The sequence below is a fragment of the Musa acuminata genome, chromosome BXJ2-7 (genome assembly GCF_036884655.1).
Source record: "Musa acuminata AAA Group cultivar baxijiao chromosome BXJ2-7, Cavendish_Baxijiao_AAA, whole genome shotgun sequence".
Taxonomy (NCBI): domain Eukaryota; kingdom Viridiplantae; phylum Streptophyta; class Magnoliopsida; order Zingiberales; family Musaceae; genus Musa; species Musa acuminata.
The window spans coordinates 5379946-5403872 of record NC_088344.1 but is presented as its reverse complement, the minus strand read 5'-3'; the positions used below and the strand labels follow the sequence as shown (position 1 = coordinate 5403872).

The window sequence follows — 23927 nt, the reverse complement described above, 5'->3', positions numbered from 1 at the left end:
TATTTATTTTATTTTTAAAAATATAAAAATCCATATATATATATATATATATATATATATATATATATATATATATATATATATATTCTAGGTATAAGAGCTATGATGTTGGGCTTTTTCCTTTGGCCCATGTCTCTACCTACGTCGCATAGCAACCCATATTTATTGATAATACATGTCCAGTTCATGTATAATTTATTTCTGTATGCAACCCAAATCTGATTTGTATCCACCTCCACCCTCACATATCTGATATAAAATTCTAACAAAATCAGACGAACAAACTAAACATCCATCATATTCTCAAAGTGAAAATTATTAAGAATATGGTTTCTATTTTAACAGTCTGTCAATATTCAACAAGTTGTAGCCGGACATTGTTGGCAAATGACTAACAAGGTGATGCAATCTACCATTGGCCAGTCGATCCCCAGCTCTCTGTCACGGGTGTAATCGTCATCATCTTACACAATAATAATCTGAACATAACGCCAAACATTATTGTGTTACTGTGAATTGAGATCAACAAGGTGCATCAGATACGAGTTTACTTGGGACGCCTGCGATCATACAGTATATCTTCGAAATTATTCTTTATAGAGTAACCCACTCTGACGAGGTTTTTAACTACACCTGACGCCACAAGCCCCGCGCTCCTGGAAAACCTGCATCAAAATAAGCTTCGATGCTTATGGTCATTTCATGTGACAAGCTGGTAATATTAGATAACATGATTAGGGTAAGAACACACTTGCTAAAGAAGTTATTCTGGGGCAAATGTACCGTTTTAGCTTCCTCCCTATGCGAATGAATAGGAACTGCAAAATTGCAAAGGCAACTAGTAAAAAAGATTATATTTCTGGAATAAAATTAAAGAATGGCATGAACTTTTTAACCTCAATTTACAAGACAGCAAGATTAGGGAAGATTAGGGAAAGCACTTGTTGAGAATAAACAAGGGTGTCTTGAAGGTTTGTTAATAGTGACTGCAGAAAAAGCTGAACAGGTAAATTTGACAACAGATATTTACCAGGCATGCTGAAAAAAAAAAGCAGGATATGCTTCAATGTAGATCTTCGAATGTATGATGATTTTCAAAGTGTGATGATCTATGAATGAAGTTTAGCAAATTTCATCTTTAGACACTGGTCAACTAGTGTACCAAAAAGAACAGTCTTTTTGTCTGCATCAAGTTATATCCACACAATGGTAAAGACCACATAAATGCAAAAGTAAAGAAGCTAGGAACATTTGAAGATTGACATAAGAACAGACTCCAAACCATATTATCTGAAAAAAAAAGCTGTGTGTCGGTAAAAAACACCCCAGTTCCTCCAAGAAAAGTGTTGCTTAGAAGGAAAAAAAGCCATAGAGTTGTCTTCCATTAGTATACCTGTAAATTTTTGGACCCCTGTTGATCGTGGTTCAGAGATGAAATATTTTACCACACAAAAAAGTTGCACAACCAACCATAATAGATATATTTCATCGAACAGCATCAAGGCAGAAAGTCTCATCTAGAGAAACAATGGTCAAAGTGTAAAAGACCCTGGCAAAGCTCTAATTAGCCATTCTCCATTACATTCTACTTGTAATCGTCAGCAGATCAAGGCCTGCAACAGTTCATGTAATTTGTTATTATTTATAACCATAGAATTCATAAGGAATGAAGGAAAATTCTGATCATCAATCATGTCATTTCTCGAAAATATCCTCTTGCATATATTCCCCTCAGCAATATTCTTCAACTTATTGAATGTCTAATTTCTATAAGGCTTTACATAATTACAAAATCTACCCTGACATAACAAACCCCAAATTGGTCTCAAATGTACAGATTGGTGAATTGATGGTCAAATGCCCAACCAAGCTGATCTGGAAAATACAACATTCACCACCAAAATGCTCAACTCGGAAAAAAGTATAATGAAAAATCCAATCTTTCCCTTATGCTTTAATGCTTACAAAATCTGCTTTGCTTAGTGAATGCAAATTGATGTGTATTATGGTATAATGATCTCCCACATACTTAACAAGGCTCATCACCAACATAAGAAGATGATTTTGGGGAAGTATGAATACTATGTCATCAATTCTTGTATATCCCCAGATGCTTCTAGGAATTGCAGAACATCCAAAATTCTATTACTTGTATAGTTTACAGTAAAAGCATTCAGCTATCAGAAACAATTAACATCTCCCTTATCCAAATGACTTGACAAAGAATCTAAGCTCGATATTCTCATTATTAGCGCATCATAAAGCAATAACAGATTGCCTCCATGAATTTACGACAGTTGCATATATGTGAATGCTAAACTGTGAATAATGACAATTAAAAAAAAGATTAGTCATATGAAACAACTTGGGGGCATTATATTACCTTCCTTATTGTGCACATGAGTGGGCACATGCTCAGCTGCTGATGTTTTCCTATCCACTAACAGCTGCAAAAAAATTTAATGTATCATTAGAACATCAACAACCAGGCATTTCATTCAAAAAGTAATTTGCAGGTGGAAGTCACCTGCAATGGAGAAGGATACAAATACTACAACATGCAGATATACCAAATATGGAAAATCCAGAAAAGATGATAGATAACACATGTTTCCATCAATGCAGAACATATTTGAACATTTGGTCAAATTTCAAGGATATGGAGCTCATAGTCACCAACAAGTGCCAACTAGAATAACATGAGAGCTACGACTCTTATCCCAGCTGTAGCCACTCAGCATCTTGGAGGTACGAAGAATGTTCAAGATCAAGTGAGGACTGGCTAAAGAGGGTGACTAGTTTGTGTACATAGAGCACAGGAGAGGGAGGTACCACTTTGTCACAGAATGTTAACAAGGGCTGCCCTCTATCATGTTGCCCTTGCCTAAAATTATACTTAACACACAAACAGAAACAACTGCTCGTATACGTAGGCACATCCAACCAGTGCAGAATATGTGGATCTACGCTCTTGTTTCTGCTTTTGAAAAACTTAAAATATTTTCTGTCAGAAAGTGTAATCCAAAATGTTCAAATAGGTAGAATCTAAAAGAGAAATGTATAAGGGTCTTCTTATGTATATAATTTTTCACATATGCATCATATTGGTCAAGGATTTACAGAGCAAAAGTTTTCACAACATCTTTCTATTTTTTTATTCTCCTCCAATACTAAAATTCATTTGCAACAAGTAAAGTCTGATTTGCATGTTTAGAATGGAACATCTGTTTGACAAAGTTTGCAATTAAAAGATTTTCAGATATTTTTCTGTTCTCTAATTCTCTATTTAAGCATTTATTCTTCAAATTATTCATCAAACATAAACAGCCTTAACAAATTCCTTTACCATTTTTCTTCAGACAATAAATTAACTGCAGCCATATATCATTCACATTTGTCAAAAATGAGTAACCCAAGTCAGAACATGTAAAGTAAGTGAGAAGAAGATCAATTCCAAAGAAAGATTATTTTAGGGAGGAGGGAAAGCAGAAATTGAAATTCGTAACAGTACAGTTAGTTTAGTTTTATCAAGGTAAAAGATAGTCATTTTTAGGAAAACAGTCCAAGCATCAATCAGCCTAAACTGAGACAGCCTGTAAACCTTTTAGTTCATCCATACACATTGCCTTTAATGAATGCAGCAAGATGGTATCAAATTCACTAGGCCAAAACTGACTGACCCATTTAATATAGAAACCTAAATCTTGTAAACAAATTAAAATGTGATGATTAGTTTAATGAGATTTAATATTCATTAACCTGATAACATTCACCAACCCATTACCATAAAAGATGTTTTGACTTCTTTTCTTGCACTTAATTATTTTGGCACTTAAACTATGCCCTAAGAGTTCCACCTACCATCAATGTCTCCCTGTGGATGGCTAATGGTGCTCCAATGACGGAAACTGAATGAATAAATGGAGATGGTGATATTCTTAGCTGACAGCACTTTTAATTCTTTTCCACTTTTTAGTAAAGTTATATTATCTACATACATTTTTTCCTCAATCTTCCATGTAATCAGCTATTGTTTCGCTAGAGGAGTTGGTAAATAAGATGACTACAGTCATGGTGCCCCTCTACCGGTTTGGCAACAGTTGCAGAGGCAGGTGCTGTTTACATGGCAGCAGTAATTGGACAACCTTAATCATTAGGCAACCACCAGACAACCACCTAGCATCTAGACATTAACCATCTAGCACAAATGTTTTCCATAAAATCGAGCAAGATAAAATAATTTACTAGATTACCACTTATATTGGTTCCTCAGTTCACTTCCCCTTTAGTCATGTGCACAAATACAACAGCTTATGTAATTAATTTTAACCTAACCAGCAAAGTATTATATGCAGCATACTGGGATCCAATTCACTGAAATGATTGTAATAGTGATTCCAATAGTTGTATAGGTGTTACTCAAAACATGCAGCAAGCAGTAAAAAGCAAGAACACATAAGCAAATGACAGTCAACACAAACAAATTCCAGGCTTTCCCTATCACTCCTTTATTGCATAAAAGAACTTGAAATGGATGATTTTCTGCATTGATCTTATTGAATGCATAGAAGTACTTGTATCAACATCTAAGGTGCATCAGAAACAGAAAACTAAATTGAGTTTCATAAAAGCTTTAACAAGAACAAACACGATGATATAAGTTCGAAAAGACCTCAAGGCCCACACAAAAAGGCAACTTTGCTTGATTCTCTTGATTTTCAGTGGTATTTTCTTTGTCATTTAAGAACACTGAATAACCAACGCAAACGTATCTGAAGTCCGAAAGGCTTCGACCTTCTTTATCAGCTTCCATCTCAGATTCCCCCACAATGGAGCTAGGAACTACTGAACAACTTCAAGTGTGAGAAATAGTGAAATTCAACAAAATGTACTCAAATTTTTAAGTTAATTACCTAAATTAGATTTCCCAGAAAAAAATAATTAGTTGCTGAAGTTATACCTACAACTCTCATAGCAGACACATCTATGGCAAATAATCTAATTTTAAAGTGAATTGTTGGAAGTTTTACTTTAAATTTCCCAAATGTACCATTTTTACTTTAAATTTCACATTGAAATTGCATGTAGGGCCCGAAGAAACAGTCATGTCTCAAGCAAGCATGTTTTTAATTTGGCTCAGATGCACACATAAAATGCACAAATTAACTACGACAATAACAAGTGTGAAGAATAAAAGGATCACGTCCCTAGAATGCTCTTAGTAGATTGCAATGGTGTGAAACAATCGATGCATCCAACACCAGATATTTGAAAACTTTTTTTTTGTTGCTTTTGTTCTTATGGCTGTGAGAAAAGTAGGAAAACATAATATAAGGTTAATACATCTAGCAAGGCATAAGGAAACCAACTTAAAGTTGAAAAAGAAGGAGAATTCTTAGGCACATACAACTTATCCTGTAAGGAATAAACATGAGAAAACAAGAAAATAAGGCATTGGTGAATCTTTGCCTCCAATCCTGGTAACCAGGGAGACACATTGAGTCATGAAGGTGATGCTTTTGGAAAATTAGTTACTTAGAAAAGTCAGCAATAAAAGAACTGGTTGTGTAGATTAAAAGAATATTCATAAACAACACGAATACTCATTTTCTGTAAGAAACTTTTAGATTCCTCACTAATACCATAGAATCCATCAGCTCACCCATATTTTCTATGCAAAAAGTTACAAGTTCCCATAATCAGATAATAAAAAGTAATTTTGTTTTGAATTTTGTTCAATCACATTATGACAAAAAGACGCAATTACTTTGCTCTTGTGAATAAAAAGTTCACAAGAACAAGAGAATGAGAGGAAAAAAAAACATTTTCGAGCCTATAGAGAAGAAGTTATGACAAATATACTTATGATGAAGTAATTCTTTCGAAGAAGGTTTATTCAGCTCCTACCCGGATGCAGGTTAATCTAAAGCGGTTCCACGTTCACCAAAGAGGGTTAAAACAGACAGGCTCTTACAAAAGGCAGTATGTCATCATTTACAAGGTGAGAAGCACAAATTATGTTTTCATCATTTCACTCAAAATGAAAAATGGGGTGGAATTCTGTCTCTCCTGACATTTTGTTGATGTGTGCATCAAAGGAAGTGCTAGCATGTAATACCAGCAAGAAAGCATCTGAATTAACAAAATCAAACATATAACTTTAGTCCTATAAAAATTGTATAATTTTCATAATGTTTTCTTATCAATTTTATTTTTAAGATCTTCCAAGAAAGTACATGTCATAACCTCCGCCTGCCTCCGATGATTTCAGCATCCAAAGCATTCTTGGTCACTTAACATCGTGTTGCAAATTTCTATTAAAAATTATATTAAATATAGCAGTCGTTTGTCTAAACTAATTATATAATCAACAAGATACCGACAACCCATCTATATGAAAAACAAAAAAAGCAAACAGGTACACTGTGATCAATTGTTTGGGTCTATATATGGTCAATAGCTCATCAGATTGCCACATTTTCAAGAGAAAAATCTTAAGATCAGATACTAAAAATTAAGGAATCACGTAGAAACACTCATTCTGATCCCCGTTTCCTTATAGCACATCTACAAAACTGTACCTATTTTTCTTGCTCAATCGATGAAATTAATCCCTTATCGTCGTCAATCTAAATGATTAAGCAAGGGAACGGACAAACCTACCAACAGTATCCAACGGGGTGAAGCATCACAAAACGGATCAAAATCATTCCCAAAACATCCAAACAAGGTAAGGAAAGAGGGGAGGAAGAAGGAATCGAACCATGTTTGAGCGGCCTCGTGAGGCCAAGGCATAAAGGGTTTCTGGAGTCCGATTTGAGGAGCGAGGAGTAATACAGGCAGCCCTTGCAGGATTTGCCCTGGCTCGCATTACGCAGCGAATCTCCGGCATCGCCTCCGCCTCGATCGGCGCTGCCGGCCGACGAGCTCTCCTCCATCGCCCCCGCGGTAGACGCTCCAGATCCGATACTGTAGCACGGTTTGCAGGTACGCTCCTCCGCCGCTCCGCGTGCTTCCGCTCTTGGGAGAGAAACAGACGTCCTCAGGATAAAGGAATGACGTGGTTATTGCCAAAAAGAAGTATTTATCTTTGATACCTTTCTGTATAAACTCTTTAACTTTTAAATGGTCATTTTTGACAGCAAAAGTAAATCAAACTAAAATAATAATAAAATACAAAAATAATATAAAGCAAATTTAAATTACCCTAAAAATTATAAAAATATCTTAAAGAGTAAAAAAAACGGTATAATTCATGTCTTTATTTTATAATAATATCCAACTATTCTATGAATATTTTAAATAAAATTAATTTAAAATTCTTGTAGAATTATTAAAATAGAAAATCTTTTAAAGGCATAAAAAAAATTAAAGAATTAATATTTTTAGTTTTGTGGATAATGTTTGGTCTAAAAAAAAACTTAAGATGTATTCTTGAGTTTTTATTTATCAAAATGGTCCCCACAACCTTGAAGACCAAACCTATAGAATTTGAATTTTTGAAAATAATGTGAGTATATCAATTTTAAGAATTTATTATTCATTCAGTTTGACGTTCAATTTTTTTTATATAATGTTTGATTCTTTGGCTCGACCCTATAGCTACCTAAATCTATAAACAAAATATTTCATACTTCACTTAGTATAGCTTTAGTTCATTAAATCAACAAGTCTAAGCTATTATTCTCTCAAACCCTGGTATTTCTCTTTGGATCAAAAACATTGACACCAAAAATACTACCACTATCATTAATGATACCACGACCACCCTAAGTAATACCACTGTGAATAATATTGTCAAAGCATCAATAATATTGTCGGGTGACTCGTATAGTATCACCATAAGGTGAAGCTATGTGTTTCACCTTTAAAGGGTTAACGTTTAACTCGATATAAACCTAGTTTAATGATTGCCTCACCTTTAATGGTTAATCAAGATTAGTCCTCGTCCATAACTCATCTTACACATTATCGAAGCTTTCGATGCTTCATAAAATTTTTTGATCATGTTATCGAATCTTTCAGCACATTATCCTATGCTCTATGATGCTCATTTTTTTATACATCAATCAATTTTCTACTTGATGATCTTTTAGCTTGATGATCGATACTTTGACTCAACATTTGACTCATTTGATGATATTTTAGGACAATGAATAATTCCCTTAGTTGAAATGTTTTGTGTGTCACTTATCTCAAAAATATAATAACTCATCAAATTCATTAATTGTTCCATCATCAAATTTTGGGATTATCTTACTAGGATAATATGGTTGAATTCTATCATAAAGCATCACAAGAACACTCATTCCAACTATGAAACGTCATACATCGTATTATAACAACACGATCGAATCCAATTATAAAGCATTGTATTATAATAAAATAATTAAATTTGATCATAAATTATTCTCATACATAATGTGATCGAATTTACTCATGAAATATCCGACAATATGATCAAATCTACCATGAAACACTATACCAAAAATCCTATTAATTAAGACAAAGGAGTATGATTACAAAACATTGTTAAAAAATGACATATTTATTGTCGATCTCAAAGTAACCACCGAACAATCTGCAGTTACAAAATAATATATATATATATATTTATATATTAAGTGATATAATCAATAGCCTATCGAATAAGATATCATATCTGAAATTTTTCTATGTATCGAACCATGATAAGAGGCATATGAATAAGGCTTTGACATATAGAGATTCTAATGATACGTCACATAAATATAATTATGTAGATAATGATTCGAAGCCATAATTCTGACAAAGATAATGACTTGATTTTGATAGAGTAATTTAGTTAACTAAAAAGACAAGGTAACATCAAATTTCATTCCATAACTCGATGATTTGACATAGGATCTCATGACTAAATGATTATATTTAATAATTCTTAATATTAACACCTACCTCAATTTAATAATTCCTTCAAAATAATATTAAAAAAAATTCTCATGTGCCTCCTCAAAGACTCCCTAAAAATCATATCTCCTGATACCTTTCGAGCCACTCAAATTGTGGATAGGTTAATTGGTCTATCAACTTCATTTGGTTTAAACCAATCAAAATACTTAAGTTGAAGTTAATAGTAATACACTCTTATAAATCAATTTTAATCTTGTCAATGTTACACAAATCCGTCGTTAACTTCATTTGCCAAAGTCCACCATCATACACATCTATCATATAAAAATGAATCCGATCGGATCTAAATCTTCTTTGCATGAGAGGCAATCGAAAATCCGACTTATCAATATATATTATATAACATAGTTATCATTCGATCTAATCCTTTTCGTTGTTTCGGATAAAAGCCATCCCCGTTTTTTTATAACTAAAAAAATAATAATTATTATTATTATAGACAGTTTTTACAGGCAACTTCTTTTTTGTTTTTTTGTTTTATTATCTGGCGAGTGCCTAAGACCCGCAGGCCCCAGCAGTGGTACCCACCACCCCGGTCGCTGGCCGAATCACCGTTGAAAACACATCAGGGTTTGATGGAAGCCAAAAATACGAGTCCGACGCCATCCATGACAAGTTTCAAGTGTGACTCGGCCCCGAAGAACATAGGAATCCAAGTGCTGCGGGCCCGTAAAAGCATCATAGATTCTTCCCACTTATTCTCTGTAGAAGAAAAAGGTTTCTATAAACCCTCGAGCGTGTACAAGCCATTCATTCTGTCGTACATGTATTGTTCCTCCAGTGAGCTCATTTTCCGTGTACTTTGGAGCCGGATCGTCCTCAACCCTAGCCTTTCCCTCTGATCCGTCTCCTCTCTCCTTTCGCCCCGTTTCCCTCCGCTTCTCCTTCGACACCCGACCTCATCCATTCTTCTCCCTCGTCGCCGCCGCCGCCGCCGCCGCCGCCGCGGCCACTGCCGCCGTTCACCTTTCCCCGTCCGCCTCGGGTGGCCCGGAGTCGAGCAACGAAGTACCCGGCTCCTCGTCCCACTTCGTGCGAACCCGTGTTTTCTCTTCGTGGTGATCCGAAAGAGGGTTGGCTCGTGCTCGCGGATCAAAATCAATCAGGTCCGTTTCTGCAACATCTAATTCGGTACATCTTTCTTGGTTTTTGTTTCTTGATCCCTCCAAGAAACCTTTTCGTCTTTCCATTCTTTTCCCCCCCTTTTATGTGCGCGCGTGCGTGTAAGGGGCCATACACAAGAGACGGAATGAAACATTCTTCTAGGCTGTCGATATTAGAATATTTTCACGCTTACTAGGTTTCAGTCTGATAACGTGTCCAATATACGGATCTTAATGGAAAGCCTTGGTTGTAGTATTACTTTCGTCAGTTACTGAATGGAAAAAGTCGTTGGTATGTTTTAGCCTGTGTATGATCTGATTCACATCTTTTGTGGTGGAATTAATTGATTGTGCTGTTTTCTAATTTTGTTTGTATGAGTTTTATGTGGAACAATAACTTCTGGGTTCACATTGTTAGCTTATGAGATCTATGCAAATCCACTTAATTTTCTCGTCAAAGGTACACATATAAGTTGTTTGTACATGGAACGCCACTTAGCATATGCGAATAGGTTGGCCTGGCTGAAGCATATATCACTATAGAGGTTGGTACCAGGGAATTCAATTTTGGATATTGGACCCAGACTGGCCCATGTACAGTGTTGCTATTTTTCTGGTTTTTTTGGTGAAGGAAGGAGGAAAAAAGAGGAGGAGAATAAGATGTATTGGTATGGTGATGAATATGAAAAATATAATTTAGACAAGGCATATCATAACATTTTGTATAGGTTTCTTGGTGTACTTCTAAAGGAGGACTCTTGAGTACTCATTGATGGATGTCAAAGATTAGCCATGAGAAATAGTAGAAGCATGAAAGCTTATCTATTACTGAATATGGTGAGTTCTTTCTCATTTCATTGATGTGATTTAGTAACTGACAGCAAAAACTGAGTAGATCACTATTTACTCAGGGAAATATATAGATAATATAGGAACAATGTAACCCTGATGGTTTTTTGGTTTTGGGCCCAATGTTCAGTATTTAAGTAAGCCATGATAAACTGTATTGGATAGTCTCTAACAGTTAAAACGTAGGAAGCTGAAATAGAGAGAGACTAGGGTATTCTTGTAAGGAATGGCAATCTGAAATGTCATTCATGTGTCTGGTCATGGGAGTTTATCATGTGAATGTCTCTTATAAGGCTTTATGCAAACCTATATTGTTTACAGACGAATGTCTGAATGATTTGATTGCTTCATGTGGCTGATCACAGGAGTGTATCATGTGAATGTCTCTTATAAGGCTTTATGCAGACTTATATTGTATAGAACATGTCTGAATGATTTAATTGGTTACTGTATGCATATGCATCCATGTATAGCCAGCTTATTGAATGCTTTTGTCTACTCATGCATATGCCACCTTTTCTTATTCAAATTGTCTTTATATTGTTGCTGGTCTTGTTTCTGTGATTATTGTTAATCATTATCTTGACGATGATCATAATTTTGTAATAGGCCTTTTTAGTTATCGATGTTGATCAAATCAAGTATTGGGTTATTGGTTCATTGGTTGCAGTTACTTACTCATGTGCCAAAGCTGTTACTTCTTTCTAAAGCTGGAGAACCAAGGCATCATGCAATTAGACCAGTAACTAATTAGGAAGCATCCAAAATATATTCAAAAAAGAAAATAATTATATTATGTTAAATAATGGGCCATAATAAAATTATTTAATTCTTAATCATCAAAGTTTCTAATCATCCAAATAAATAACAAACATTACTCACTGACACTTTTATACAAATTATAAAAAATAAACCTGTGACCTCCTCAATTAATCCTTTGTTCCTTAACTAAAATATTGCTACTTATTTCCTAAAGGCTAAATCATCTATCCTTATTAGGAATTTTGATTAATTAGTGCTTCCTATTTTCGTAGCCTCAAATAAAGCATTTTATAATTATTTTTAATTAAAATGAAAACAAAAATAAACATAAAAATCTCTCACCTTTTTCAAAGGCCTCCTCATTCCCTTATTTATATCAGCGAACTCCTTCCCTTTTTCATTCATCTCGGTTGGGGAAGAATTCAATCTCGAGGAAGGATTGCGTTCTCTTAGGCTCTAAGTAGGTTATCCTACATTTTCTTTAATTTAATTAAAAATTATTTGATTGATATTATTTTTAATTATCCATGAATTTCTAATGTTAATTACTTTGATATTTTCAACGTATAAACAAGAGGGGTATGATGGATGTTTTAGATTTAGTTAATTGTTTAAAATTTAAAAAAAGTAAGTAAACCCTGTTTGAAGATTTTGATAAACTTCCTGTTTTTCTGTCAATTTAGATTGTTTGCTAACATTAGTTTAATTGTTTGGACTTTGGAGCATGATGTAAAAATTTGAATCTTTTTTTATGGATTTTCTTGTCTTCATGTTCTGAATTTGATTATTGTGGATATTGCTTTAAAATCTTGTAAATATTTTTTATAAATGATCATATTTAATATTGTTTAATCCTGTTTATAAATGTTCAGATTTAATATTGTTTAGTCCTGTTTACAGATGCCTGTATTCAATATTGTTTATATTTTTGTGTTATAAATTAATTGAGAAATATTTCTGTTGTTTTTACCTGTAATAAAAGAAAATAATTTGAATCGGCTCGGGTCAAGCCTAGGCAAGCCCAACATGAATCAAATGGGCTGGGCCAGGTTCCAATTGGGTTTGTCAAGTGGATTGAGCGGCTGGGGCCATTCGGTGTAGAGAAAGGATTTATAAAAGTGAAACTTTAGTACTTAAGTGTGGAAGTTATTTATGTGGACAGATGCTGATTCTATCATGAGTAACAATGTTGAAAGTGGTGGGTGGAAATTTCTCCTTGAAACTTGTTCTTTGGTTCTTAATTTACAAAATTTACTTAAGCAAAGAACTTCATTTAAATAATATATTTGCACTTTTCTAATATTTCTAAAGTTTCTTATATATGAGTTGTGTAGGTTATTCTTTGATTGTGACCTTGATATTTTCATCTTTTTTCTGTTATGAACATACAACTAGAGATTTTACATGTCCTAGATTTGCTTTAGAAAATGATTCTTAGACTGTGACCTCATATATTTATCCTTGTTCTGTTAAGCATATAGTTCCAAGGACTTGTTTTACAACACTGTATTTGTTAATTGATGGAACTACATTGAAAGATTGAGTTCAATCACATGTTCTTTTTATTGCAGATGTTGAGTTATGGATATGCTAAACAATGATAGGATGTATTCCAAGGGAAAGTTTGGAAGAGGTAAATTTCTCAAAGGAAACTCTTTGAAAATTTGAGTGGTTCAGACATGCAATTTTAAAGTTCATCAAATATAGTGGCATGGAAATTTTTATTATCTGATTTTTTTAAACTTATTTTTACAAACATAAGGAAGAATACAAAAAAATCCCATAAATTAAGGCATTTCAAGCATTACAACTTTCCTTCTCTTATTTCAAAAGAAAACTTTCCTTCTCTTATGAATATATATTTTGATATTTGATTTAAGGAATAATCTTCCTTTTCTATCCAGTGTTTGATTGATGGTCTTCCAGAAAGTTTAAACTTCCTTGTAGAGAATATTTCCAATCAAGATTTGTGTTCTTAATCACAATCCAGTTGGTTTCTTCTATTTTTTCTCATTTGCTTTTTTTTTCACTTTGAATAATCTAGAAAACCAAATTAGAAATGTTGGAGACGTAGCCATAAGGCAACTTATGGAATTTGCAAAAACACCATAAACTAATAAAATTTTATTTAAATAAGCAATAACTAAAATGATCTTGCATCAGTTTGCAGTCCCATAAAGCTATATCAAAGCTTTAAAAGTTCCTCCTTGTTGCAATCATTTTAAATATTTTTTGAAATCAAGATTAGCACAAGCGTATATTATGATTTTCTTGATACTCCTGAATTGAGGGGAATTCAAGCAGGTATATATTATTATTCAAATTTGTTAAACTTGGATTACAAACATGTTCAGTACAAAGTATTAGTGACTTAATGCTATTATCATCACTGCTGAAGAAAATTACCAGACATCATGGCCTGTTGTTATGAGACAATGAATATTTTTTTAAAATAAAAATTCCTTCAGAATTTGTTCCTGCAAATGATTTAAATGCTTTCGGGTCACATCCAATTATCAAACCCACGTCACTAGCCATCACCGTGTAGCACAATCTTACCTTGCTTTTTGTGATTCTGAGATACACCACGTAATTGGTTTGGTCTGTACATTTGGTTCTGTTTTGGATGATTGTAAGCTGTACAGTTGCATATGATGAGGAATTTGAGACATGGCTTAGCTCAACTTGTGTAGTTTATGGTACTTATTTATGGAAGCTTGTGCCTGTAATGACTGATTTTGAATACCATTGAACTGCGGACCATACCTCACTTACCGGTTGATGCCAATATTTTAAATCATAGACCAAAAGCACACCACTATTGATAACAGTATCTACAACCTTGATTAGACTCGTGTAGGTAGTGATTGTCATTCCCTTAAGGATTGCAGAAAATTGACTTTGCAATCACTATAATACGATGTCATTAGTAATTGTTTGAATCTCTTGTTTATTTGACCTTTTGTGCATTTATCTTTGAAAAATTCAAATTCAACTATTTGTTTGAACATACAGGGCCTAGGGAGCTTACGGGTGCTGTTGATTTGATAAAGCAATACAAGTTGTCAGCACTCCATGATTTTTTTTGCAAAAGAACTCTTCCTTCGTCGATTTCAGACACACATTATCTCCACAATGTTGTAGGAGAGACAGAAATTCGAAAGGGGGAAGGCATGGAGCTGGGTCAGCTCTTTCAGAGTGCTCCATACCTGAGAGAGACAACATCTCAGATTCAACAATTTGACTTGGAGATACTAGGGCAAGCATTTCAGCTGCGAGACACAGCCCCTATTGACTTGCCTTCAGTAAGAATCCTGTCATCTCAATGGGAATTTATATTTTTATTGTTATTTCCTACAAGAACGGTCCTGTTATATTCTGCAGTCAGAAAAAGGAATACCCACCATTTCTGGGAAATCTATTGGAGATTCTAAAGGCAAGGAGAGGAAGCACAGAAAACACAAGGACAAAGATAGAGAGAAGGACAAGGAGCATAAGAAGCACAAACATCGCCATAAAGATCGCACTAAAGATAAAGATAAAGAGAAAAAGAAGGATAAAAGTGGACGCCATGATTCTGGTGGCGATCATTCAACGAAGCAACATGAGAAGGTCCTTTTTTGTTCATTCATGTTTTTGCAAATTGTATATGTATATGCATTTATTTTCATTCAGTCTAGTTCTTCATGTTTTTGCTTACTGAAATAAATGTTTCAGAAGAGGAAACATGATGGTAATGAAGATTCTGTAGATAATCACAAGCACAAGAAGACTAAGGTAGTGGGAGTTCTGGTTTTCTCAGCTTCATTACTTCTTTATGATTATATTTGCTGGTTTCATCTCACCAAAGCAATCTTAACTTCTGAAATATTTCAGCATAAGAGTTTAAAGATTGAAGAAGTTGGAGGCTCAAAAGTTGCAAGCTGATGAAAGTTGATCTCTTCTTTCAGTGTCTTACTGTCAAACATGCTGGTGGAGAAGAATAGTTCGAAGGATTTCTTTTCATGCACCAGAATTCTTTGAGGTATACCTGCTTCTTATCACCGTGATAACATTACCAAAGTGTCCCTTTTGATAAACCAATTCGTATATTTAGTCTGATATGATTTGTTACAACAAACTCATCTGGTTTCTGTGTCATGATTGGACTTTGTCTACTATCAGGATTCATACCTGGCAAAAAAAAGGCGTATCACCTTCATTAGAATTATCATATCGATGACTTATCCTAAGGGTGCTGTGGCATGTTACTCTAACAATGGGTCATGATACAAGTGTTCTATGGCATCTATGGATATGTTTGTATCTCTTGCCATGTATATTATCATTCTCTCTTTATGGTCTAAGAAATTATCAGTCTCTCTCTATGTTCTAAGAAGTCGAAACAAAATTATTTAATTGGAAATCCACAATCACAATCAAATAGTGGATTGCCATTTGTGGCATGTAAACATGGACTTTTTGGCATGGCAAGAAACCGTGCTTGAAAAGCACATGCCAAAAGTTAGCATCGGCATGTCTGTGCAATGTTAGCACCTTAGCATGGGTCAGCATAGCGCATGCCCTTCGGACATGTGTCAGTCAGCACAGCAACCGTTGCCACCACTCATGCTTTCAAGTTTATAAGGGTGAATACATTAAAATAAGTGTGCATTTCAGTTGGTGAGTGGAGGCACAAGTTTTTGTTTCAATATCTTTTACTATAGGTCTATTTGTTAACCTAATGCATTGCTTGACATGTTCTCTGCAGTTTGCAAGTATTCACTTATTTACTCTGATGGTTCCACTCTCATATAACTTCAGTTGAGGCCAAGTCCCAGTTTACAACTGAAATATATTCTGAGCGGAGGATCAATGCTACATGAAGTGCAGTCAGGATCTAAATCTTGAATGAAAGGCTGAAGTAATTAGCTTTGACCATAGGAGAAAAAGAACTTGCACTACATGTGCTGTGTACCAGTCACAATGCATGAGAAAAAACAATGTTTGCTATGAACAGCAGCTCAAGGGAGCAAAGGAGATTCTGTATCTTGAATCCGTTGAAGATGATGACAGATGATATATCCACATATCTTTTCGCGTTAAGTGGATAGGCACTCCTTTTCTGTCTCTGGTTGCTAGTTCTTCAATTTCTTCCAGGGATTTTTTTTTTCTATTTCTTTTCAGTGTACAGTTTTGTTATTGTCAATTCTTTTGTGATTTCAAGTAGCTCAATTTTGGAGATACTATGGATTTATGATTGCCAATCCATCCTCTCTGACTAGAGGTGAAATTTTTTTTATTTTGTCTGACTAGATTCATGGTTGTAAAGCAAATTTATTACGGTACAAATTCAGATTTATGATTTTGTCGGATAAGGATGTGGTATTTCATTGACAATTCAGCCTTGTATCAGCATCCTCTCTGGCACAAACTTTTTGTTCATGTAGATGACCATATTATCACAAAGTAGGTGCAGAATTATAAGAAAGCATGATGATCAATATTCAGGGACCAGTGAATACCGTAATAATTATTGGGTTTCCTTTAACCATTTATTTCGTAACAGTGTGTTCATCAATGCGTGACTCCAGCATTTGTAGTTTGACGTTTGCTACTCTTCCTAGTTATACAGAACGAAGTTAATCTTTCCGTATCATACTCGTTCAGCTGTATCCATGTAGGAATATGGATGTATCATTAATATCCAGCATATGCCCATGTTTGCATTAGACAATTACTGCAGTGCATAATGTGGTTTAGAAACAATGTATCTAGGGAGCGATGCCCCTTTGCTCGCATCAGCTGAATAAATTAGCAGAAACGGTCGATATACCACCCATCTGATCTTTCCTAAATCTTCTCGCCTCCTAAGCCCAATTCTTCTATGCTTCTGGTGTGTATCGACGGCCAACAGCACTAGATTTATGGAGCAGCTTCTTTGCTGACGGGATGGTTGAAATTTTAGATGTTCTTTTAATGATATGATCTGCTTCAAGACACTGGTTGACGATAAACACATACCTATACACCCTGTTTCATGACTCCAGCTTGGACTTTTTCGACGGTCTCAGATATTGGACATTCTAGTGGATTCCTTGCTACTTTTGTCTGGTTCCTATATGCTAAACTTAAAAGACAGAGGAATAGACGAACCACAAAAATACTCCTAAATCCAAGGAAATATATTGCTCATCGGGTCGTACCTGATGCTTCAAATTATCGATAGGGTCTGCCGCATGTGTGAAACGGCTGCACGCATGCATGCCGTGTGGAAACACATTCCTCTCAAGCCTGCCGACGCGTGTTGCTAGTGAATCGCGAGCGCCGTCTTCACCCGACGGCCTCTACCGCCCTCAATCTCTCAAGTCTTCACTCACTCTTCGCCGTCCTTCTCTCTTATCAGCGGATCGACACGAAAGATGGGTACGGTGGCGAAGGAGAGACTCGTCGGTGTGGCTGCCCGCCACGGTGCAGCTAAGCTGATGGGAACCGTCGGCAAAGCAGCGAACCGCTCTCCCGACCGCCCGCCGCCCAATCTGTGAACGTAAGCATGCACGTAGTTGTGATTTCTTCTTTCTTTATCTATATATAATATCCACAACAGTACATGAAAACCATACAACAATTAAGATTTGTGAAGAATAGAGCGTCTCATCTCTTTGTTGCTCATCAGTTCATCTGACAAATCTAAATACCCGCATATATGTGATAAAAGTAAAACCTGTTATTATTTATGAAGAGTTTGATTTAGTAGGGCATGTAATTCTAACACATACTTCACTGCGTTGCTCAACAGATACAAGAGGTGGAGGAGGGGATAAACAAAGGGAAGGAGGAGAAACAAAGGAAGCAGCAGGAAATCGAGAAGGAAGTTGACTCTGAGACCAAGAATCCCCGAGGTCAACGATCAAGTAAGTATATATATTGTCCTCGTGCTTGTGGTGTTTGAGATTTCGAAATGAGGTGGACAGTGGAGTGGTGATGTGTATTATATTAGGATGTAAGGAAAACAAGCGTTGCCTTTAATTTTTCTCATGCAAGGAGAAAACGAAGACTATATGATCACATGTTGAGATGGAAGGCAATAAAGACAAAAGTAGTAGTATATGATCCCACTTGCTGTCCCTCATAGGACTCGGCTGTACCACACTATAATCTGCTTTCTTTGCCAAGTAATAATGCGTGCCATGTGGGTTGTGGAATATTAAGGTACATCATCGTGTGGCATCTTATAAAAGACAAAAATTTCTAATCCTCTACTGTATATTATTGTACTATTTTGTGTCAAAACGAAGATAAATGCATTTATGATATGGGGATAGTTTCCTTCACTCAGGAAATATATGTAATGTTCAGAAGCTCTTGTGTTATCCTGATTGCCAAAGTGGTCTTCTTGTCTTTGGAATTAGCAAATCCAACTCCATTGGACTCAACAATGCATCATTCTATATAGATCATTGGTGTTGGTTCTAAGTAAGGTCGTGTTTGTAATCTGGATGACAGTTGCTCGGGCAGATAGTTCAGATGCCAATGTTTGGAATCTCCATGACAGTCCAAAAAACTACAAGAGCAAAAGGTAAAAAGTTATAGTAGGCGTGTCTGGGATGGGGGCAGTGCAGGCTTTAGTGTGGGAAGAGAAAGGGGCGATCACTGGGAACACAGCAAGAAAAGCTTCCTCGATCACGAGGGAGGAAAGAGAAGGGAAGTTGTGGTTTTGGAGAAGCCAGGGACCAGAAATTTTGGACGGTTGCAGAGGAATGAGAAACAGATCGCTTTGCCTAAACTAGAGCAGCTCAAAGGAAGAGAAAGGTGGGATCTCAGAGAGGAAGGACAAGGCTGTAAGGCATTGAGAGAGAGAGAGAGAGAGAGAGAGATCCGATCTGGCTTCTTCTGCGGCTGCTGCTCATTTGTGTCTGATGACGAGTCTGTAACGTCAAATCATAGCAAGTAAAAAAAGCTTCTCTCTCTCTTTCAAATCATAGCTAGTTATCACCCTGAGGAGGCGGAGGAGGAAGCGGAGGCGCAGCCCACCCCCACAGCGCAACTACTGTTCCACTCTGCCGGTACTGCAGCTACATCTGAGCTGTATTGTCCCGGAGACAGAAGGAGGGATCCGAGAAACATCACAGCGTGCTCTCTCCCTCTCTCTCTCTCTCTCTCTCCCCCTCTCTTTCTCGCTCATTACCGCGAAAACAAGTGCTGGGTGAGAAAAAGCTAACAAGGCCATGGATACGTCGCTTTCTCGCTCCGCACCCCCAACTCTGCCCCGCCCTTGCTGCTCCTCTTTACCTCGCTGGGAACTTTTGAGGGACTCATCATCCCATTGGGAATGATGACTGCTTCCTTCGTCTCACTTCGCTCCTCTCTCTCTCTCTCCCGCGCTGCACGTGATCCATGCAATCACCATTGGAGCCTTGCAACCTCGACATGTTACAAGGAAGCATGACCGGATCCCCTTTGTAGCCATCGAATACGAGTGTGGACACCATCATATCTATATCAGAGACAGATCGGATTGATTGCAGGAAACAATACAGATGCCATCTGATGCTTGGATGGACTACTTGTGTCATTCTCAATTCCTTTGCGTTTATCAAAGGAAAAAATTGCTTTAGAGAGGGAAGCTTCCAAATTCCACCATTATGGATCAATCTATATCTGAAAATGACATGTTGCATTAGTGTCTCCCGAAGAAAAATATCATTTCCTCGCTTGAAATGGGCATTGGTCATTCAATATATTTTGGTTTGATTCTTTTTGTGAACTTATTTGAGTTACTTTTCCTCGTTGCACATACTCTCATATTATATATAGTTCACTAAGAATATTTGTGGGCAGCAGTGCTATCTGTCTGATATTGCAGGCGGGTGGGGTTTCCCATTTAGCCTATATCTTCCCATCTCTCAGCTTAAGCCTCTGCACCATCCCACCTTCACTTCTCAGCTCTCTCCCTCCCTTTCTTCTTTTTGTCATTCCATTCATTCATCCTGTTAGTGCCTCTTTGTCCCTTTACTCTCAGCCTCTTTCTCTCTCTCTCTTTCTCTCTCCACCTGTTCTTGAATTCAGAAACGATAGATCCTAGGTCATATTTGTAGGATCGGCAGTCAATCAAACATCAAATCGCATCATCAGATCAGGTATAAAAGGGAAGATATTCCCTTCTGGGAGAGCCTTCCTTAGGCCGTTCAATCATCATCAGCAACCTCAGCAGCGAGCATGTCATCCTCCTCAGCCGCCTTTTCTTTTGACCACTTCTCGTCATCCCCTTCCGAGCAGCTCTGCTACGCTTACTGCAACTTCTGCGACACCATTCTCGCGGTATGTACCGAAATCTTACTCTATAGTTTTTGCTGCTGCTTCATCTGTTATTCTCTTCATGGGTTTTCGGCAGGTGAGCGTTCCCCGTAGTAGTCTTTTCATGACGGTGACGGTGAAGTGCGGCAAGTGCACCAATCTTCTCTCTGTCAATGCGAGGGGACTTCTCTTCCCCGAGGTCAACCAGTTCCGACTTGGCCATTCCTTTCTGACTCTCCCCCATCACAAGCTCTCGGTACAGAATCCACTTGGAGTTCTTATACCATATTAGCTACTTGCTGCTTTCTTTTCGATCTTGATGTTTCATGAGCGGTGTGTAGGATGAGATACCATGCTCACCTACAAGCTTACTAATGGATCCAACCACAATGAACACCACCACCACCACCACCACCAATACTCTAGTGGCTTCAGTCAACAGAGGAACTGATGATAAACTTCGACGGACGCCGGTCCTTAACAAACGTAAGTCTCTCTCTCTCTCTCTCTCTCTCTCTCTCGCATGGTTACATCTTAGCAACGGAGGCTGTCTTGTAGTCTCACATCTTCTACTAGTAGAAGGTCATTCCACCAATTAACTGCATCTCATCCAAATCATCTCTTCCCTCCTCCCTTCTCCTCGACTGCATAACCTAATCCTGCTTGTTGATAACCTTTCATCATAACAAAATCTTGTTGCAGCTTTGGAGAAAAGGCAGAGAATTCCATCCGCATACAATCGATTTATCAAGTAAGGGAGACAACACCATTATGTCATGACAGTACAGTAACACTTGACAGTGCCTATAAAATCTCACTTTCTTCACTAGCTTTTTCTGAAATCTAAAGGAGGGGAATGAGGGGACTCTTATTTGCAGGGATGAAATCCAACGCATAAAAGCTGTGAATCCCGACATTACTCACAGAGAGGCCTTCAGTGCAGCTGCAAAAAACGTAACACACTTCCCCCTTCTCCCTCATCGTATTATCTTATCCCGTCTTTTTCTAGGGTTTTGCTAACTACTTCTACTCTCAATTTACATTTTCTGCTCTAAGTGGGCTCACTTTCCGCACATCCATTTCGGTCTGATGCCGGATCAGCTCATGAAGAAGGCCAGCTTTCGGCTGCAGGTAAGTGAAATGAAAGATGCTATAATATTTATCTCTCAACCTCAGAAAACCTAATCTTTCTCTTAGCTTATTTTGGTCATTCTTTGTTTTTAGGATGGAGAGGATGTTCTTCTCAAAGACAACTTCTGAGTTTTCCCTTTGGGTTTCTCCTCTTCCTCTCCTCTTGGGGTTCGTTCTTGGTCTTCTAATGGAGGATATAGGGGCAGTGGGGGATGTAAATGCCTGTGCAAAAGGTTGGGTGGTGGCAGATCTCATGGACAAAAAGTTTTTAAGTGCTTAGATATGTCTGCAACACTCTTATCTGCTAACCCTACTGCAAACTTAGCCTTTTCAAGCATTTATGAATTGATCTTTGGTTGCAGTAGACAATGTGCTTCCTCAATTGTCTACGTATAGCTGAGCATAACATAAAGGATTCAGACACTCCATTATATGTTCTTCCTCATCCATTCGGTCATTGCTGCTCTCAGCCATTGTTTACTCTCTAAACAGCAACTTAGCTCACCAACAAGAAATCCACTAGTATTTGTGATTCATTCTCAATCAACAAGTTAAATTAAGGCATTCCGAGCCATCGTAAGATCCAAACCAAGAAAACATGGAAAGGGTTTGGTGTTAAAACGAAGTAGAACGACTGTGTTGTGTTCATGCAAGCTGAAGGAAATGTATATAACAAGGAACAAACTGAGCAATCAAATACAAGCTTTGGCGATCCAAATGGAGATATCAGATAGCAGTATAATGTGGCAATTCCATTTTTGAGGATTTATGAGCTTGACTGAGGTACCACATCTATCTTAGTGAATGAGACATCAAGTGTTGATCGTGCATGAATCCAGTGAAAGATAAGATTGACTTCATATATATATATGGGTCTGATAGAAATGTGACATGTATACATGACACTCTCCTTAGACATTATATACATAGATATATAACTTCTATCATCCTTCCCTCATATAAATTTGATTACAGAAGGTTTGAAACATGGATTCAATAGCAAGATAAATGTGTGACTAAAGATTCATGAGCATAAAGATCCTATTGTGTGTGAGACAAAGTGAAGCTACGTCTCAGAACTTAGAATTCATATGACAAAATTATTAGTCAGGTGACAAACTCAACACAGAAGTTGGAGTTTCTTTTCATCGTACTTGAGAAGCATCTTAGAGAAGGGATTCAATGTTCACAGTATATGATACTTATTTGGCCAGTATGATTAATTGCATAGCCGATAAGCACCCGATAAAAGGAAGTATGGAGTTAATTAGCTTTATCTGAGCCTTTCTTGTCCACTAAATCCTCCATTGGTGATCTTTAATGCAAATGGGCCTTCTTCTCCTTTCTCCTTAAACCCTGAGAAACAACATGTGGGTATGCTTTGAGGTGCCAACATTGGTTTACGCAGTTGATCTTTCGACTATTTAGGAATGAGTTGTCACTAACATTTCTTGTCTTCCTGACAAGGATTAAGATGCCAAACGCCATTATTAGCGGCCTTACAATACAAACAAATTAAGCGTTGACTAGTGAGATTGACTTCATAACCTTCCAACGTTCAAAATCCTACAATGTGAGGGTTGGCAAATCTGTGTGCTCCATAAGGATTAATGCACAAAATTCTATCTCACATAGCTCATTTAGGAATGGCAATAGTAATGCAGATGAGAGATGAGGAGGTGGGAGCAAAGTTGGTGGGAGAAGATGGAGTGTCTCTTAAAGGATGAGATGTGGTTGCAGGATTGGATTTGACACTGTTCCGGCTGATGAATGACGTGAGGGAGGATCTTGAGGCTGTACCTTGCAATATCAAAATGAGTGTTGGAGACCAAAGAGATCTCCCTTTCTATTTCTTAT

At 36.8% G+C, this 23927-nt stretch overlaps 3 protein-coding genes across 8 annotated transcripts; 2 read left to right on the top strand and 1 right to left on the bottom strand.

Annotated features, from left to right (window-relative positions):
- Window positions 1-298: 298 nt before the first annotated feature.
- On the bottom strand, window positions 299-7070 carry LOC103990404 (uncharacterized). Of its 3 annotated transcripts, XR_010488511.1 has the most exons (6): window positions 6764-7070; window positions 4673-4845; window positions 2384-2447; window positions 1394-1613; window positions 752-818; window positions 299-665 (listed from the first exon to the last, which is right to left on the bottom strand). XR_010488511.1 is itself a non-coding variant. In XM_009409527.3 (5 exons), the coding sequence occupies exons 1-5, from the start codon at window positions 6936-6938 to the stop codon at window positions 548-550; spliced, it is 597 nt and encodes a 198-aa protein (XP_009407802.2). In that variant the 5' UTR covers window positions 6939-7070; the 3' UTR covers window positions 299-547. The 3 variants fall into 3 exon arrangements, 2 of the variants coding, with proteins under 2 accessions (XP_009407802.2, XP_009407804.2); XM_009409527.3 differs by lacking the exon at window positions 1394-1613; XM_009409529.3 differs by lacking the exon at window positions 1394-1613 and having other exon boundaries at window positions 4673-4842.
- A 2617-nt stretch (window positions 7071-9687) lies between these two features.
- LOC135582371 (mediator of RNA polymerase II transcription subunit 19a-like) lies at window positions 9688-17020 on the top strand. Of its 4 annotated transcripts, none has more exons than XM_065116467.1 (7): window positions 9688-10055; window positions 13235-13296; window positions 14679-14968; window positions 15048-15275; window positions 15381-15440; window positions 15614-15687; window positions 16414-17020. In XM_065116467.1, exons 2-6 carry the CDS (start codon window positions 13245-13247, stop codon window positions 15647-15649), a joined length of 666 nt encoding a protein of 221 aa, XP_064972539.1. In that variant the 5' UTR covers window positions 9688-10055; window positions 13235-13244; the 3' UTR covers window positions 15650-15687; window positions 16414-17020. The 4 variants fall into 4 exon arrangements, 3 of the variants coding, with proteins under 3 accessions (XP_064972539.1, XP_064972538.1, XP_064972537.1); XR_010488509.1 differs by having other exon boundaries at window positions 9689-10055; window positions 15540-15687; XM_065116466.1 differs by having other exon boundaries at window positions 15614-17020.
- A 3490-nt stretch (window positions 17021-20510) lies between these two features.
- On the top strand, window positions 20511-22517 carry LOC103991065 (protein YABBY 5-like). The gene is made up of 7 exons (XM_009410430.3): window positions 20511-20963; window positions 21037-21195; window positions 21281-21425; window positions 21642-21690; window positions 21818-21893; window positions 21996-22070; window positions 22164-22517. Exons 1-7 carry the CDS (start codon window positions 20862-20864, stop codon window positions 22197-22199), a joined length of 642 nt encoding a protein of 213 aa, XP_009408705.2. The 5' UTR covers window positions 20511-20861; the 3' UTR covers window positions 22200-22517.
- The last annotated feature ends 1410 nt before the right edge of the window (window positions 22518-23927 follow it).

Coding starts and splice junctions, on each gene's coding strand:
- LOC103990404 (XM_009409527.3), bottom strand. CDS start 6,938: ATGGAGGAGAGCTCGTCGGCCGGCAGCGCCGATCGAGGCGGAGGCGAT. Junction 4,846..6,763: donor CACGAGGCCGCTCAAACATG/GTTCGATTCCTT, acceptor GAAGTTGTTCAG/TAGTTCCTAGCTCCATTGTG. Junction 819..2,383: donor TCATGTGCACAATAAGGAAG/GTAATATAATGC, acceptor GCAATTTTGCAG/TTCCTATTCATTCGCATAGG.
- LOC135582371 (XM_065116465.1), top strand. CDS start 13,245: ATGGATATGCTAAACAATGATAGGATGTATTCCAAGGGAAAGTTTGGA. Junction 15,276..15,380: donor CAACGAAGCAACATGAGAAG/GTCCTTTTTTGT, acceptor TAAATGTTTCAG/AAGAGGAAACATGATGGTAA. Junction 15,441..15,539: donor ACAAGCACAAGAAGACTAAG/GTAGTGGGAGTT, acceptor GAAATATTTCAG/CATAAGAGTTTAAAGATTGA.
- LOC103991065 (XM_009410430.3), top strand. CDS start 20,862: ATGTCATCCTCCTCAGCCGCCTTTTCTTTTGACCACTTCTCGTCATCC. Junction 20,964..21,036: donor TCTGCGACACCATTCTCGCG/GTATGTACCGAA, acceptor GGTTTTCGGCAG/GTGAGCGTTCCCCGTAGTAG. Junction 22,071..22,163: donor AGGCCAGCTTTCGGCTGCAG/GTAAGTGAAATG, acceptor CTTTGTTTTTAG/GATGGAGAGGATGTTCTTCT.